The sequence below is a fragment of the Nerophis lumbriciformis genome, linkage group LG23, assembly GCF_033978685.3.
Source record: "Nerophis lumbriciformis linkage group LG23, RoL_Nlum_v2.1, whole genome shotgun sequence".
NCBI lineage: Eukaryota > Metazoa > Chordata > Actinopteri > Syngnathiformes > Syngnathidae > Nerophis > Nerophis lumbriciformis.
In genome coordinates, this window is record NC_084570.2 from 32296661 (window position 1) to 32316115 (window position 19455).

At 38.6% G+C, this 19455-nt stretch overlaps 1 protein-coding gene across 1 annotated transcript in view; it reads right to left on the reverse strand.

Moving 5' to 3' along the window:
• fer1l4 (fer-1 like family member 4) overlaps positions 1–19249 on the reverse strand; it is a 108810-nt gene extending 89561 nt beyond the window's left edge. Inside the window, exons 1-2 of the mRNA XM_061984724.1 lie at positions 19128–19249; positions 8008–8063 (exon numbers count right to left, since the gene is read on the reverse strand). Coding sequence (XP_061840708.1) covers positions 8008–8063; positions 19128–19206 — 135 coding nt within the window. The 5' untranslated portion in view covers positions 19207–19249. The remainder of the gene's footprint in view (positions 1–8007; positions 8064–19127) is intronic.
• Positions 19250–19455: the final 206 nt, after the last annotated feature.

The following is a 19455-nucleotide window of genomic DNA, read 5'->3' on the forward strand; positions in this document are numbered from 1 at the left end:
TAAAACATCCACATCGACACTAAAACATCAACATCTGCACTAAAACATCCACATCTGCACTAAAACACCCACATCTACATTAAAACATCCACATCTGCACTAAAACATCCACATCTGCACTAAAACATCCACATCTGCAGTAAAACATCCACATCTGCAAAAAAACATCCACATCTGCAGTAAAACATCCACATCTGCGGTAAAACATCAACATCTGCACTAAAACATCCACATCGACACTAAAACATCCACATCTACACTAAAACATCAACATCTGCACTAAAACATCCACATCTGCACTAAAACATCCACATTTGCACTAAAACATACACATCTGCAGTAAAACATCCACATCTACAGTAAAACATCAACATCTGCACTAAAACATCCACATCGACACTAAAACATCCACATCTGCACTAAAACATCAACATCTGCACTAAAACATCCACATCTGCACTAAAACACCCACATCTACATTAAAACATCCACATCTGCACTAAAACATCCACATCTGCACTAAAACATCCACATCTGCACTAAAACATCCACATCTACACTAAAACATCAACATCTGCACTAAAACATCCACATCTGCACTAAAACACCCACATCTACATTAAAACATCCACATCTGCACTAAAACATCCACATCTGCACTAAAACATCCACATCTGCACTAAAACATCCACATCTACATTAAAACATCCACATCTGCACTAAAACATCCACATCTGCACTAAAACATCCACATCTGCACTAAAACATCAACATCTGCAGTAAAACATCAACATCTGCACTAAAACATCCACATTTACACTAAAACATCCACATCTGCAGTAAAACATCTACATCTGCACTAAAACATCCACATCTGCACTAAAACATCCACATCTGCATTAAAACATCCACATTTACACTAAAACATCCACATCTGCACTAAAACATCCACATCTGCACTAAAACATCCACATTTACACTAAAACATCCACATCTGCAGTAAAACATCTACATCTGCACTAAAACATCCACATCTGCACTAAAACATCCACATCTGCAGTAAAACATCAACATCTGCACTAAAACATCCACATCTGCACTAAAACATCCACATCTGCATTAAAACATCCACATCGACACTAAAACATCCACATCTGCACTAAGACATCCACATCTGCACTAAAACATCCACATCTGCAGTAAAACATCCACATTTGCACTAAAACATCCACATCTGCACTAAAACATCCACATCGACACTAAAACATCCACATCTGCACTAAGACATCCACATCTGCACTACAACATCCACATCTGCAGTAAAACATCCACATCTGCAGTAAAACATCCACATCTGCACTAGAACATCCACATCTGCACTAAAACATCCACATCGACACTAAAACATCCACATCTGCACTAAGACATCCACATCTGCACTACAACATCCACATCTGCACTAAAACATCCACATCTACACTAAAACATCAACATCTGCAGTAAAACATCAACATCTGCACTAAAACATCCACATCGGCACTAAAACATCCACATCTGCACTAAAACATCCACATCTACACTAAAACATCAACATCTGCACTAAAACATCCACATCTGCACTAAAACACCCACATCTACATTAAAACATCCACATCTGCACTAAAACATCCACATCTGCACTAAAACATCCACATCTGCAGTAAAACATCCACATCTGCAATAAAACATCCACATCTGCAGTAAAACATCCACATCTGCGGTAAAACATCAACATCTGCACTAAAACATCCACATCGACACTAAAACATCAACATCTGCACTAAAACATCCACATCTGCACTAAAACACCCACATCTACATTAAAACATCCACATCTGCACTAAAACATCCACATCTGCACTAAAACATCCACATCTGCAGTAAAACATCCACATCTGCAAAAAAACATCCACATCTGCAGTAAAACATCCACATCTGCGGTAAAACATCAACATCTGCACTAAAACATCCACATCGACACTAAAACATCCACATCTACACTAAAACATCAACATCTGCACTAAAACATCCACATCTGCACTAAAACATCCACATTTGCACTAAAACATACACATCTGCAGTAAAACATCCACATCTACAGTAAAACATCAACATCTGCACTAAAACATCCACATCGACACTAAAACATCCACATCTGCACTAAAACATCCACATCTACACTAAAACATCAACATCTGCACTAAAACATCCACATCTGCACTAAAACACCCACATCTACATTAAAACATCAACATCTGCATTAAAACATCCACATCGACACTAAAACATCCACATCTGCACTAAGACATCCACATCTGCACTAAAATATCCACATTTGCACTAAAACATCCACATGTGCACTAAAACATCCACATCTGCAGTAAAACATCCACATCTGCAGTAAAACATCCACATCTGCATTAAAACATCCACATCGACATTAAAACATCCACATCGACACTAAAACATCCACATCTGCACTAAGACATCCACATCTGCACTAAGACATCCACATCTGCAGTAAAACATCCACATCTGCAGTAAAACATCCACATCTGCACTAGAACATCCACATCTGCACTAAACCATCCACATCTGTACTAAAACATCCACATCTGCACTAAAACATCCACATTTACACTAAAACATCCACATCTGCAGTAAAACATCAACATCTGCACTAAAACATCCACATCTGCACTAAAACATCCACATCTGCATTAAAACATCCACATCGACACTAAAACATCCACATCTGCACTAAGACATCCACATCTGCACTAAAACATCCACATCTGCAGTAAAACATCCACATTTGCACTAAAACATCCACATCTGCAGTAAAACATCCACATCTGCACTAAAACATCCACATCGACACTAAAACATCCACATCTGCACTAAGACATCCACATCTGCACTACAACATCCACATCTGCAGTAAAACATCCACATCTGCAGTAAAACATCCACATCTGCACTAGAACATCCACATCTGCACTAAAACATCCACATCTACACTAAAACATCAACATCTGCAGTAAAACATCAACATCTGCACTAAAACATCCACATCGGCACTAAAACATCCACATCTGCACTAAAACATCCACATCTACACTAAAACATCAACATCTGCACTAAAACATCCACATCTGCACTAAAACACCCACATCTACATTAAAACATCCACATCTGCACTAAAACATCCACATCTGCACTAAAACATCCACATCTGCAGTAAAACATCCACATCTGCAATAAAACATCCACATCTGCAGTAAAACATCCACATCTGCGGTAAAACATCAACATCTGCACTAAAACATCCACATCGACACTAAAACATCAACATCTGCACTAAAACATCCACATCTGCACTAAAACACCCACATCTACATTAAAACATCCACATCTGCACTAAAACATCCACATCTGCACTAAAACATCCACATCTGCAGTAAAACATCCACATCTGCAAAAAAACATCCACATCTGCAGTAAAACATCCACATCTGCGGTAAAACATCAACATCTGCACTAAAACATCCACATCGACACTAAAACATCCACATCTACACTAAAACATCAACATCTGCACTAAAACATCCACATCTGCACTAAAACATCCACATTTGCACTAAAACATACACATCTGCAGTAAAACATCCACATCTACAGTAAAACATCAACATCTGCACTAAAACATCCACATCGACACTAAAACATCCACATCTGCACTAAAACATCAACATCTGCACTAAAACATCCACATCTGCACTAAAACACCCACATCTACATTAAAACATCCACATCTGCACTAAAACATCCACATCTGCACTAAAACATCCACATCTGCACTAAAACATCCACATCTACACTAAAACATCAACATCTGCACTAAAACATCCACATCTGCACTAAAACACCCACATCTACATTAAAACATCCACATCTGCACTAAAACATCCACATCTGCACTAAAACATCCACATCTGCACTAAAACATCCACATCTACATTAAAACATCCACATCTGCACTAAAACATCCACATCTGCACTAAAACATCCACATCTGCACTAAAACATCAACATCTGCAGTAAAACATCAACATCTGCACTAAAACATCCACATTTACACTAAAACATCCACATCTGCAGTAAAACATCTACATCTGCACTAAAACATCCACATCTGCACTAAAACATCCACATCTGCATTAAAACATCCACATTTACACTAAAACATCCACATCTGCACTAAAACATCCACATCTGCACTAAAACATCCACATTTACACTAAAACATCCACATCTGCAGTAAAACATCTACATCTGCACTAAAACATCCACATCTGCACTAAAACATCCACATCTGCAGTAAAACATCAACATCTGCACTAAAACATCCACATCTGCACTAAAACATCCACATCTGCATTAAAACATCCACATCGACACTAAAACATCCACATCTGCACTAAGACATCCACATCTGCACTAAAACATCCACATCTGCAGTAAAACATCCACATTTGCACTAAAACATCCACATCTGCACTAAAACATCCACATCGACACTAAAACATCCACATCTGCACTAAGACATCCACATCTGCACTACAACATCCACATCTGCAGTAAAACATCCACATCTGCAGTAAAACATCCACATCTGCACTAGAACATCCACATCTGCACTAAAACATCCACATCGACACTAAAACATCCACATCTGCACTAAGACATCCACATCTGCACTACAACATCCACATCTGCACTAAAACATCCACATCTACACTAAAACATCAACATCTGCAGTAAAACATCAACATCTGCACTAAAACATCCACATCGGCACTAAAACATCCACATCTGCACTAAAACATCCACATCTACACTAAAACATCAACATCTGCACTAAAACATCCACATCTGCACTAAAACACCCACATCTACATTAAAACATCCACATCTGCACTAAAACATCCACATCTGCACTAAAACATCCACATCTGCAGTAAAACATCCACATCTGCAATAAAACATCCACATCTGCAGTAAAACATCCACATCTGCGGTAAAACATCAACATCTGCACTAAAACATCCACATCGACACTAAAACATCAACATCTGCACTAAAACATCCACATCTGCACTAAAACACCCACATCTACATTAAAACATCCACATCTGCACTAAAACATCCACATCTGCACTAAAACATCCACATCTGCAGTAAAACATCCACATCTGCAAAAAAACATCCACATCTGCAGTAAAACATCCACATCTGCGGTAAAACATCAACATCTGCACTAAAACATCCACATCGACACTAAAACATCCACATCTACACTAAAACATCAACATCTGCACTAAAACATCCACATCTGCACTAAAACATCCACATTTGCACTAAAACATACACATCTGCAGTAAAACATCCACATCTACAGTAAAACATCAACATCTGCACTAAAACATCCACATCGACACTAAAACATCCACATCTGCACTAAAACATCCACATCTACACTAAAACATCAACATCTGCACTAAAACATCCACATCTGCACTAAAACACCCACATCTACATTAAAACATCCACATCTGCACTAAAACATCCACATCTGCACTAAAACATCCACATCTGCACTAAAACACCCACATCTACATTAAAACATCCACATCTGCACTAAAACATCCACATCTGCACTAAAACATCCACATCTGCAGTAAAACATCCACATCTGCAATAAAACATCCACATCTGCAGTAAAACATCCACATCTGCGGTAAAACATCAACATCTGCACTAAAACATCCACATCGACACTAAAACATCCACATCTACACTAAAACATCAACATCTGCACTAAAACATCCACATCTGCACTAAAACATCCACATTTGCACTAAAACATACACATCTGCAGTAAAACATCCACATCTACAGTAAAACATCAACATCTGCACTAAAACATCCACATCGACACTAAAACATCCACATCTGCACTAAAACACCCACATCTACACTAAAACATCAACATCTGCACTAAAACATCCACATCTGCACTAAAACACCCACATCTACATTAAAACATCCACATCTGCACTAAAACATCCACATCTGCACTAAAACATCCACATCTGCACTAAAACATCCACATCTGCACTAAAACATCCACATCTACATTAAAACATCCACATCTGCACTAAAACATCCACATCTGCACTAAAACACCCACATCTACATTAAAACATCCACATCTGCACTAAAACATCCACATCTGCACTAAAACACCCACATCTACATTAAAACATCCACATCTGCACTAAAACATCCACATCTGCACTAAAACATCCACATCTGCACTAAAACACCCACATCTACATTAAAACATCCACATCTGCACTAAAACATCCACATCTACATTAAAACATCCACATCTGCACTAAAACATCCACATCTGCACTAAAACATCCACATCTGCACTAAAACACCCACATCTACATTAAAACATCCACATCTGCACTAAAACATCCACATCTGCACTAAAACCTCCACATCTGCATTAAAACATCCACATCTGCACTAAAACATCCACATCTGCACTAAAACATCCACATCTACATTAAAACATCCACATCTGCACTAAAACATCCACATCTGCACTAAAACATCCACATCTGCACTAAAACCTCCACATCTGCATTAAAACATCCACATCTGCACTAAAACCTGTATGTTATGTATATGTATGGGACGGCGTGGCGCAGTGGAAGAATGGCCGTGCGCAACCCGAGGGTCCCTGGTTGAATCCCCACCTAGTACCAACCTCGTCATGTCCGTTGTGTCCTGAGCAAGACACTTCACCCTTGCTCCTGATGGGTGCTGGTTAGCGCCTTGCATGGCAGCTCCCTCCATCAGTGTGTGAATGTGTGTGTGAATGGCTAAATGTGGAAGTAGTGTCAAAGCGCTTTGAGTACCTTGAAGGTAGAAAAGCGCTATACAAGTACAACCCATTTATAACCCATTTACTCTATGTACTGTATATGTACTTGATGTACTGTATATGTAAGTATTGTACTGTATATGTACTCTATGTACTGTATTTGTAAGTATTATACTGTATGTACTGTATATGTAAGTATTGTACTCTATGTACTGTATATGAACTCTAAGTACTGTATATGTAAGTATTGTACTGTATATGAACTCTAAGTACTGTATATGTAAGTATTGTACTGTATGTAATATATATATTCTATGTACAGTATATGTAAGTATTGTACTGTATGTAATGTATATGTACTCTATATACTGTATGTGTACTTTATGTACTGTATATGTAAGTATTGTACTGTATATGTACTCTATGTACTGTATATGTAGCTACTGTACTCTATGTACTGTATATGTAAGTATTGTACTGTATATGCACTCTATGTACTGTCTTTGTACTGTATATGTAAGTATTGTACTATATGTACTGTACATGTACTCTATGTACTGTATATGTAAGTATTGTACAGTATGTAATGTATATGTACTCTATGTACTGTATATGTAAGTATTGTACTGTATGTAATGTATATGTACTGTATGTACTCTATGTACTGTATATGAACTCTATGTAATGTACTCTATATGTACTCTATGTACTGTATATGTAAGTATTGTACTGTATGTACTGTATATTAATATTCTGGTTCCTACATTATATATAAATATAGATCAATACAGTCTGCAGGGATACAGTCCGTAAGCACACATGATTGTATTTTTTTATGACAAAAAAAATTAAAAAAAATAAAATAAAATAAAAAATAACATTCCCTCTCCCCCGGTCCGTGGGACAAATTTTCAAGCACTGACCGGTCCGCAGATACAAAAAGGTTGGGGACCACTGTTCTATGTAGTGTATATGTACTCTGTGATTGGTCCAAGCAGTTGACTGACCTCGTTAAAGATAGCCACGCCCTCGCTGTGCACCACTCTGGTCTTTTGGGTGAAACCTGGAGGAGGGGCAAACAAACACGTTACCATGGCAACAGCCATTTGAGATGCGGGCGATACGGTGAATAAAAAGAGGATCAGACGATACTTTGACATTTGGCATGGGTGCAGACACGCCCACGATAAAGAAGATGAGCAGACATAAATAAAACATAATAATAATAAAATAAAACAAAACATCAATAAATAGAAATACTTTAAAAAAATGTTTTTTAATTAAGATTTAAAAAAAAAAGAAGATAAGTAGGGAGCGCATACATGGAGGTCACATGTCTGACCTCGACTTTTCTCTGCTCCACACATGGACACCAACTTCTGGGACCCCATACACCAGACACCTGGAGGGCCCCCATACACCAGACTCCTGAAGGGCCCCATACCCAAGACTCCTGAAGAGCCCCCATACACAAGACTACAGAAGGCCCCCATACACCAGACTCCTGATGGGCCCCATAAACATGACTCCTGAAGGGCCCCATACACCAGACTCCAGAAGGGCCCCCATACACAAAACTCCTGAAGGGACCCCATAAACAAGACTCCTGAAGGCCTCCATAAACAAGACTCCAGAAGGGCCCCCATAAACAAGACTCCTGAAGGGCCCCCATACAAAAGACCCCTGAAGGGCTCCCATACACCAGACTCCTGAAGGGCCCCCATACACCAGACTCCTGAAGGGCCCCATAAACAAGACTCCTGAAGGGCTCCATAAACATGACTCCTGAAGGGCCCCATACACCAGACTCCTGAAGGGCCCCCATACACAAAACTCCTGAAGGCCTCCATAAACAAGACTCCTGAAGGGCCCCCATAAACAAGACTCCTGAAGGGCCCCATAAACAAGACTCCTGAAGGGCTCCCATACACAAGACTCCTGAAGGGCCCCCATACACAAGACTCCTGAAGGGCCCCATACACCAGACTCCTGAAGGGCCACCATATACAAGACTCCTGAAGGGTCCCATACACCAGACTCTTGAAGGGCCCCATGCACCAGACTCCTGAAGGGCCCCCATATACAAGACTCCTGAAGGGTCCCATACACCAGACTCTTGAAGGGCCCCATACACCAGACTCCTGAAGGGCCCCATCAAAAAGACTCCTGAAGGGCTCCCATACACAAGACTCCTGAAGGGCCCCCATACACAAGACTCCTGAAGGGCCCCATACACCAGACTCCTGAAGGGCTCCATACACAAGACTCCTTAAGGGCCCCCATACACGAGACTCCAGAAGGTCCCCATACACCAGACTCCTGAAGGGCCCCATAAACATGACTCCTGAAGGGCCCCATACACCAGACTCCTGAAGGTCCCCCATACACAAAACTCCTGAAGGGACCCCATAAACAAGACTCCTGAAAGCCCCCATAAACAAGACTCCTGAAGGGCCCCCATACACAAGACTCCTGAAGGGTCCCCATACACCAGACTCCTGAAGGGCCCCCATACACCAGACTCCCGAAAGGCCCCCATACACAAGACTCCTGCAGGGCCCCATAAACAAAACTCCTGAAGGGCTCCCATACACAAGACTCCTGAAGGGCCCCCATACACAAGACTCCTGAAGGGCCCCATACACCAGACTCCTGAAGGGCCCCGTCAAAAAGACTCCTGAAGGGCCCCATAAACAAGACTTCTAAAGGGCCCCCATACACCAGACACCTGAAGCGCCCCCATACACCAGACTCCTGAAGGGCCCCATAAACAAGACTCCTGAAGGGCCCCCATACACAAGACTCCTGAAGGGCCCCATAAACAAGACCCCTGAAGGGCTCCCATACACAAAACTCCAGAAGGGCCCACATACACAAGACACCTGAAGGGCCCCATACACCAGACTCCTGAAGTGCCCCATGCACAAGACTCCTGAAGGGCCCCATAAACAAGACTCCTGAAGGGCCCCCATACACAAGACTCCTGCAGGGCCTCATAAACAAGACTCCTGAAGGGCTCCCATACACAAGACTCCTGAAGGGCCCCCATACACCAGACTCCTGAAGGGCCCCCATACACAAGACTCTTGAAGGGCCCCCATACACAAGACTCTTGAAGGGCCCTCATACACAAGACTCCTGAAGTGCCCCATACACAAGACTCCTGATGGGCTCCCTTACACAAGACTCCTGGAGGGCTCCCATAAAAAAGACTCCTGAAGGGCTCCCATAAAAAAGACTCCTGAAGGGCCCCCATACACCAGACACCTGAAGGGCCCCCATACACCAGACTCCTGAAGGGCCCCATAAACAAGACTCCTGAAGGGCCCCCATACACAAGACTCCTGAAGGGCCACATAAACAAGACCCCTGAAGGGCTCCCATACACAAAACTCCTGAAGGGCCCACATACACAAGACACCTGAAGGGCCCCATACACCAGACTCCTGAAGTGCCCCATGCACAAGACTCCTGAAGGGCCCCATAAACAAGACTCCCGAAGGGCCCCCATACACAAGACTCCTGCAGGGCCCCATAAACAAGACTCCTGAAGGGCTCCCATACACAAGACTCCTGAAGGGCCCCCATACACCAGACTCCTGAAGGGCCCCCATACACAAGACTCTTGAAGGGCCCCCATACACAAGACTCTTGAAGGGCCCTCATACACAAGACTCCTGAAGTGCCCCATACACAAGACTCCTGATGGGCTCCCTTACACAAGACTCCTGGAGGGCTCCCATAAAAAAGACTCCTGAAGGGCCCCCATACACCAGACACCTGAAGGTCCCCCATACACCAGACTCCTGAAGGGCCCCATAAACAAGACTCCTGAAGGGCCCCCATACACAAGACTCCTGAAGGGCCCCATAAACAAGACCCCTGAAGGGCTCCCATACACAAAACTCCTGAAGGGCCCACATACACAAGACACCTGAAGGGCCCCATACACTAGACTCCTGAAGAGCCCGATACACAAGACTCCTGAAGGGCCCCATAAACAAGACTCCTGAAGGGCCCCATACACCAGACTCCTGAAGGGTCCCATAGACAATATTCCTGAAGGGCCCCCATACACAAGACTCTTGAAGGGCCCCATACAAACAAATAGTTAAAAACAAAATATTGCAAGGATTTGCTAAAAAACAAAAAACAAAACAGCATTTAAAAACATTTTAAAACCCAAATTAGGTGTTGGACTTTTTAAGATGGGATCAACTTATCTAGAACATATGTTCTACATATGTAGAACATACCTAGCACATATCTAGGACATATCTTGTACACATGTAGAACATATGTAGGAGATATCTCGAACATATCTGGCTTATGGCTGTACTTGATGCTACATTATGGTGGTACTTGATGAACATTTAGGTCTACTACACTACTGTACTTTAATGTCATAATGGTGGTACATGATGAATACTTAGGTCTACTACACTACTGTACTTTAATGTCATTATGGTGGTACATGATGAATACTTAGGTCTACTACACTACTGTACTTTAATGTCATGGTGGTACTTGATGAATACTTAGGTCTACTACACTACTGTATTTTAATGTTGTCATTATGTGGTACTTGATGAATACTTAGGTCTACTAAACTACTGTACTTTAATGTCATATTGGTGGTACTTGATGAATACTTAGGTCTACTACACTACTGTACTTTAATGTCATAATGGTGGTACTTGATGAATACTTAGGTCTACTACACTACTGTACTTTGATGTCATAATGATGGTACTTGATGAATACTTATGTCTACTACACTACTGTACTTTGATGTCATAATGGCGGTACTTGATGAATACTTAGGTCTACTACACTACTGTACTTTAATGTTGTCATTATGGTGGTACTTGATGAATACTTAGGTCTACTACACTACTGTACTTTAATGTCATTATGGTGGTACTTGATGAATACTTAGGTCTACTACACTACTGTATTTTAATGTTGTCATTATGGTGGTACTTGATGAATACTTAGGTCTACTACACTGCTGTACTTTAATGTTGTCATTATGGTGGTACTTGATGAATACTTAGGTCTACTAAACTACTGTACTTTAATGTCAAAATGGTGGTACTTGATGAATACTTAGGTCTACTACACTACTGTACTTTAATGTTGTCATTATGGTGGTACTTGATGAATACTTATATCTACTACACTACTGTACTTTGATGTCATAATGGTGATACTTGATGAATACTTAGGTCTACTAAACTACTGTACTTTAATGTTGTCATTATGGTGGTACTTGATGAATACTTAGGTCTACTACACTACTGTACTTTAATGTAATTATGGTGGTACTTGATGAATACTTAGGTCTACTACACTACTGTATTTTAATGTTGTCATTATGGTGGTACTTGATGAATACTTAGGTCTACTACACTGCTGTATTTTAATGTTGTCATTATGGTGGTACTTGATGAATACTTAGGTCTACTAAACTACTGTACTTTAATATCATAATGGTGGTACTTGATGAATACTTAGGTCTACTAAACGACTGTACTTTAATGTTGTCATTATGGTGGTACTTGATAAATACTTATGTCTACTACACTACTGTACTTTGATATCATAATGGTGGTACTTGATGAATACTTATGTCTACTACACTACTGTACTTTAATGTCATAATGGTGGTACTTGATGAATACTTAGGTCTACTACACTACTGTACTTAAATGTCATAATGATGGTACTTGATGAATACTTAGGTCTACTACACTACTGTACTTTAATGTTGTCATTATGGTGGTACTTGATGAATACTTATGTCTACTACACTACTGTACTTTGATGTCATAATGGTGGTACTTGATGTATACTTAGGTCTACTACACTACTGTACTTTAATGTTGTCATTATGGTGGTACTTGATGAATACTTATGTCTACTACACTACTGTACTTTGATGTCATAATGGTGGTACTTGATGAATACTTATGTCTACTACACTACTGTACTTTAATGTCATAATGGTGGTACTTGATGAATACTTAGGTCTACTACACTACTGTACTTTAATGTCATAATGGTGGTACTTGATGAATACTTAGGTCTACTACACTACTGTACTTTGATGTCATAATGGCGGTACTTGATGAATACTTAGGTCTACTACACTACTGTACTTTAATGTTGTCATTATGGTGGTACTTGATGAATACTTAGGTCTACTACACTACTGTACTTTAATGTCATTATGGTGGTACTTGATGAATACTTAGGTCTACTACACTACTGTATTTTAATGTTGTCATTATGGTGGTACTTGATGAATACTTAGGTCTACTACACTACTGTACTTTAATGTCATGGTGGTACTTGATGAATACTTAGGTCTACTACACTACTGTATTTTAATGTTGTCATTATGTGGTACTTGATGAATACTTAGGTCTACTAAACTACTGTACTTTAATGTCATAATGGTGGTACTTGATGAATACTTAGGTCTACTACACTACTGTACTTTAATGTCATAATGGTGGTACTTGATGAATACTTAGGTCTACTACACTACTGTACTTTGATGTCATAATGATGGTACTTGATGAATACTTATGTCTACTACACTACTGTACTTTGATGTCATAATGGCGGTACTTGATGAATACTTAGGTCTACTACACTACTGTACTTTAATGTTGTCATTATGGTGGTACTTGATGAATACTTAGGTCTACTACACTACTGTACTTTAATGTCATTATGGTGGTACTTGATGAATACTTAGGTCTACTACACTACTGTATTTTAATGTTGTCATTATGGTGGTACTTGATGAATACTTAGGTCTACTACACTGCTGTACTTTAATGTTGTCATTATGGTGGTACTTGATGAATACTTAGGTCTACTAAACTACTGTACTTTAATGTCAAAATGGTGGTACTTGATGAATACTTAGGTCTACTACACTACTGTACTTTAATGTTGTCATTATGGTGGTACTTGATGAATACTTATATCTACTACACTACTGTACTTTGATGTCATAATGGTGATACTTGATGAATACTTAGGTCTACTAAACTACTGTACTTTAATGTTGTCATTATGGTGGTACTTGATGAATACTTAGGTCTACTACACTACTGTACTTTAATGTAATTATGGTGGTACTTGATGAATACTTAGGTCTACTACACTACTGTATTTTAATGTTGTCATTATGGTGGTGCTTGATGAATACTTAGGTCTACTACACTGCTGTACTTTAATGTTGTCATTATGGTGGTACTTGATGAATACTTAGGTCTACTAAACTACTGTACTTTAATGTCATAATGGTGGTACTTGATGAATACTTAGGTCTACTACACTACTGTACTTTAATGTTGTCATTATGGTGGTACTTGATGAATACTTATGTCTACTACACTACTGTACTTTGATGTCATAATGGTGGTACTTGATGAATACTTATGTCTACTACACTACTGTACTTTGATGTCATAATGGTGGTACTTGATGAATACTTATGTCTACTACACTACTGTACTTTAATGTCATAATGGTGGTACTTGATGAATACTTAGGTCTACTACACTACTGTACTTTAATGTCATAATGGTGGTACTTGATGAATACTTAGGTCTACTACACTACTGTACTTTAATGTTGTCATTATGGTGGTACTTGATGAATACTTATGTCTACTACACTACTGTACTTTGATGTCATAATGGTGGTACTTGATGTATACTTAGGTCTACTACACTACTGTACTTTAATGTTGTCATTATGGTGGTACTTGATGAATACTTATGTCTACTACACTACTGTACTTTGATGTCATAATGGTGGTACTTGATGAATACTTAGGTCTACTAAACTACTGTACTTTAATGTTGTCATTATGGTGGTACTTGATGAATACTTATGTCTACTACACTACTGTACTTTGATATCATAATGGTGGTACTTGATGAATACTTATGTCTACTACACTACTGTACTTTAATGTCATAATGGTGGTACTTGATGAATACTTAGGTCTACTACACTACTGTACTTTAATGTCATAATGGTGGTACTTGATGAATACTTAGGTCTACTACACTACTGTACTTTAATGTTGTCATTATGGTGGTACTTGATGAATACTTATGTCTACTACACTACTGTACTTTGATGTCATAATGGTGGTACTTGATGTATACTTAGGTCTACTACACTACTGTACTTTAATGTTGTCATTATGGTGGTACTTGATGAATACTTATGTCTACTACACTACTGTACTTTGATGTCATAATGGTGGTACTTGATGTATACTTAGGTCTACTACACTACTGTACTTTAATGTTGTCATTATGGTGGTACTTGATGAATACTTAGGTCTACTACACTACTGTACTTTAATGTCATTATGGTGGTACTTGATGAATACTTAGGTCTACTACACTACTGTATTTTAATGTTGTCATTATGGTGGTACTTGATGAATACTTAGGTCTACTACACTGCTGTACTTTAATGTTGTCATTATGGTGGTACTTGATGAATACTTAGGTCTACTAAACTACTGTACTTTAATGTCATAATGGTGGTACTTGATGAATACTTAGGTCTACTACACTACTGTACTTTAATGTTGTCATTATGGTGGTACTTGATGAATACTTATGTCTACTACACTACTGTACTTTGATGTCATAATGGTGGTACTTGATGAATACTTATGTCTACTACACTACTGTACTTTGATGTCATAATGGTGGTACTTGATGAATACTTAGGTCTACTACACTACTGTACTTTAATGTTGTCATTATGGTGGTACTTGATGAATACTTAGGTCTACTACACTACTGTACTTTAATGTCATTATGGTGGTACTTGATGAATACTTAGGTCTACTACACTACTGTATTTTAATGTTGTCATTATGGTGGTACTTGATGAATACTTAGGTCTACTACACTGCTGTACTTTAATGCTGACATTATGGTGGTACTTGATGAATACTTAGGTCTACTAAACTACTGTACTTTAATGTCATAATGGTGGTACTTGATGAATACTTAGGTCTACTACACTACTGTACTTTAATGTTGACATTATGGTGGTACTTGATGAATACTTATGTCTACTACACTACTGTACTTTGATGTCATAATGGTGGTACTTGATGAATACTTATGTCTACTACACTCCTGTACTTTAATGTCATAATGGTGGTACATGATGAATACTTAGGTCTACTACACTACTGTACTTCAATATCATAATGGTGGTACTTGATGAATACTTAGGTCTACTACACTACTGTACTTCAATATCATAATGGTGGTACTTGATGAATACTTAGGTCTACTACACTACTGTACTTTAATGTTGTCATTATGGTGGTACTTGATGAATACTTATGTCTACTACACTACTGTACTTTGATGTCATAATGGTGGTACTTGATGAATACTTAGGTCTACTAAACTACTGTACTTTAATGTTGTCATTATGGTGGTACTTGATGAATACTTAGGTCTACTACACTACTGTATTTTAATGTTGTCATTATGGTGGTACTTGATGAATACTTAGGTCTACTACACTGCTGTACTTTAATGTTGTCATTATGGTGGTACTTGATGAATACTTAGGTCTACTACACTACTGTACTTTAATGTCATAATGGTGGTACTTGATGAATACTTAGGTCTACTACACTACTGTACTTTAATGTTGTCATTATGGTGGTACTTGATGAATACTTATGTCTACTACACTACTGTACTTTGATGTCATAATGGTGGTACTTGATGAATACCTATGTCTACTACACTACTGTACTTTAATGTCATAATGGTGGTACTTGATGAATACTTAGGTCTACTACACTACTGTACTTTAATGTCATAATGGTGGTACTTGATGAATACTTAGGTCTACTACACTACTGTACTTTAGTGTTGTCATTATGGTGGTACTTGATGGATACTTATGTCTACTACACTACTGTACTTTGATGTCATAACGGTGGTACTTGATGAATACTTAGGTCTACTAAACTACTGTACTTTAATGTTGTCATAATGGTGGTACTTGATGAATACTTAGGTCTACTACACTACTGTACTTTAATGTCATTATGGTGGTACTTGATGAATACTTAGGTCTACTACACTACTGTATTTTAATGTTGTCATTATGGTGGTACTTAATGAATACTTAGGTCTACTAATCTGCTGTACTTTAATGTTGTCATTATGGTGGTACTTGATGAATAGTTAGGTCTACTAAACTACTGTACTTTAATGTCATAATGGTGGTACTTGATGAATACTTAGGTCTACTACACTACTGTACTTTAATGTTGTCATTATGGTGGTACTTGATGAATACTTATGTCTACTACACTACTGTACTTTGATGTCATAATGGTGGTACTTGATGAATACTTATGTCTACTACACTACTGCACTTTAATGTCATAATGGTGGTACTTGATGAATACTTAGGTCTACTACACTACTGTACTTTAATGTTGTCATTATGGTGGTACTTGATGAATACTTAGGTCTACTACACTACTGTACTTTGATGTCATAATGGTGGTACTTGATGAATACTTAGGTCTACTAAACTACTGTACTTTGATATTGTCATTATGGTGGTACTTGATGAATACTTAGGTCTACTACACTACTGTATTTTATTGTTGTCATTATGGTGGTTTTTGATGAATACTTAGGTCTACTACACTGCTGTACTTTAATGTTGTCATTATGGTGGTACTTGATGAATACTTAGGTCTATTAAACTACTGTACTTTAATGTCATAATGGTGGTACTTGATGAATACTTAGGTCTACTACACTACTGTACTTTAATGTTGTCATTATGGTGGTACTTGATGAATACTTATGTCTACTACACTACTGTACTTTGATGTCATAATGGTGGTACTTGATGAATACTTATGTCTACTACACTACTGTACTTTAATGTCATAATTGTGGTACTTGATGAATACTTAGGTCTACTACACTACTGTACTTTAATGTCATGATGGTGGTACTTGATGAATACTTAGGTCTACTACACTACTGTACTTTAATGTTGTCATTATGGTGGTACTTGATGAATACTTAGGTCTACTACACTGCTGTACTTTAATGTTGTCATTATGGTGGTACTTGATGAATACTTAGGTCTACTAAACTACTTTACTTTAATGTCATAATGGTGGTACTTGATGAATACTTAGGTCTACTACACTACTGTACTTTAATGTTGTCATTATGGTGGTACTTGATGAATACTTATGTCTACTACACTACTGTACTTTGATGTCATAATGGTGGTACTTGATGAATACTTATGTCTACTACACTACTGTACTTTAATGTCATAATGGTGGTACTTGATGAATACTTAGGTCTACTACACTACTGTACTTTAACGTTGTCATTATGGTGGTACTTGATGAATATTTATGTCTACTACACTACTGTACTTTGATGTCATATTGGTGGTACTTGATGAATACTTAGGTCTACTAAACTACTGTACTTTAATGTCATAATGGTGGTACTTGATGAATATTTAGGTCAACTACACTACTGTACTTTAATGTTGTCATTATGGTGGTAGTTCATGAATATTTAGGTCTACTACACTACTGTACTTGAATGTTATAATGGTGGTACTTGATGAATACTTAGGTCTACTACACTACTGTACTTTAATGTTGTCATTATGGTGGTACTTGATGAATACTTATGTCTACTACACTACTGTACTTTGATGTCATAATGGTGGTACTTGATAAATACTTATGTCTACTACACTACTGTACTTTAATGTCATAATGGTGGTACTTGATGAATACTTAGGTCTACTACACTACTGTACTTTAATGTTGTCATTATGGTGGTACTTGATGATTAATTAGTTCTACTACACTACTGTACTTTAATGTTGTCATTATGGTGGTACTTGATGAATACTTAGGTCTACTACACTACTGTACTTGGAGAGCCAAGTGTTTTCTGAGGTGCTACTTGGTGAAAACGCTTGTGTAGTTTTGTATCATTGCCATGAAAACCAGAGAGCTCAAAAAGAGAAACCAGTGAAGAAGGAAACTGACCTCTGAAAGAGAGCTCCACTCTTCTGGGAGATTGTCCAGGCAAGTTGGAGATCTTCCTCACGTTGACACTGACCGACATGATGAAGACGATGCTGACACGTCTACATGACACAGTGGGAACACATCTCACTCTCTCTCACCACAGAGCAGCACTCGTGTGCGTCCGGCTCATGTTTGACAAAGATGATGACTTGTTCGACTTGTTTCCCCGTTAGACTATACACACACACACACACACACACACGCACGCGCACACACACACACACACGCACCCACACGCAGTACAAATACAGTGAAGTTCACAGGTGAACACATTTATTTTTGTTCC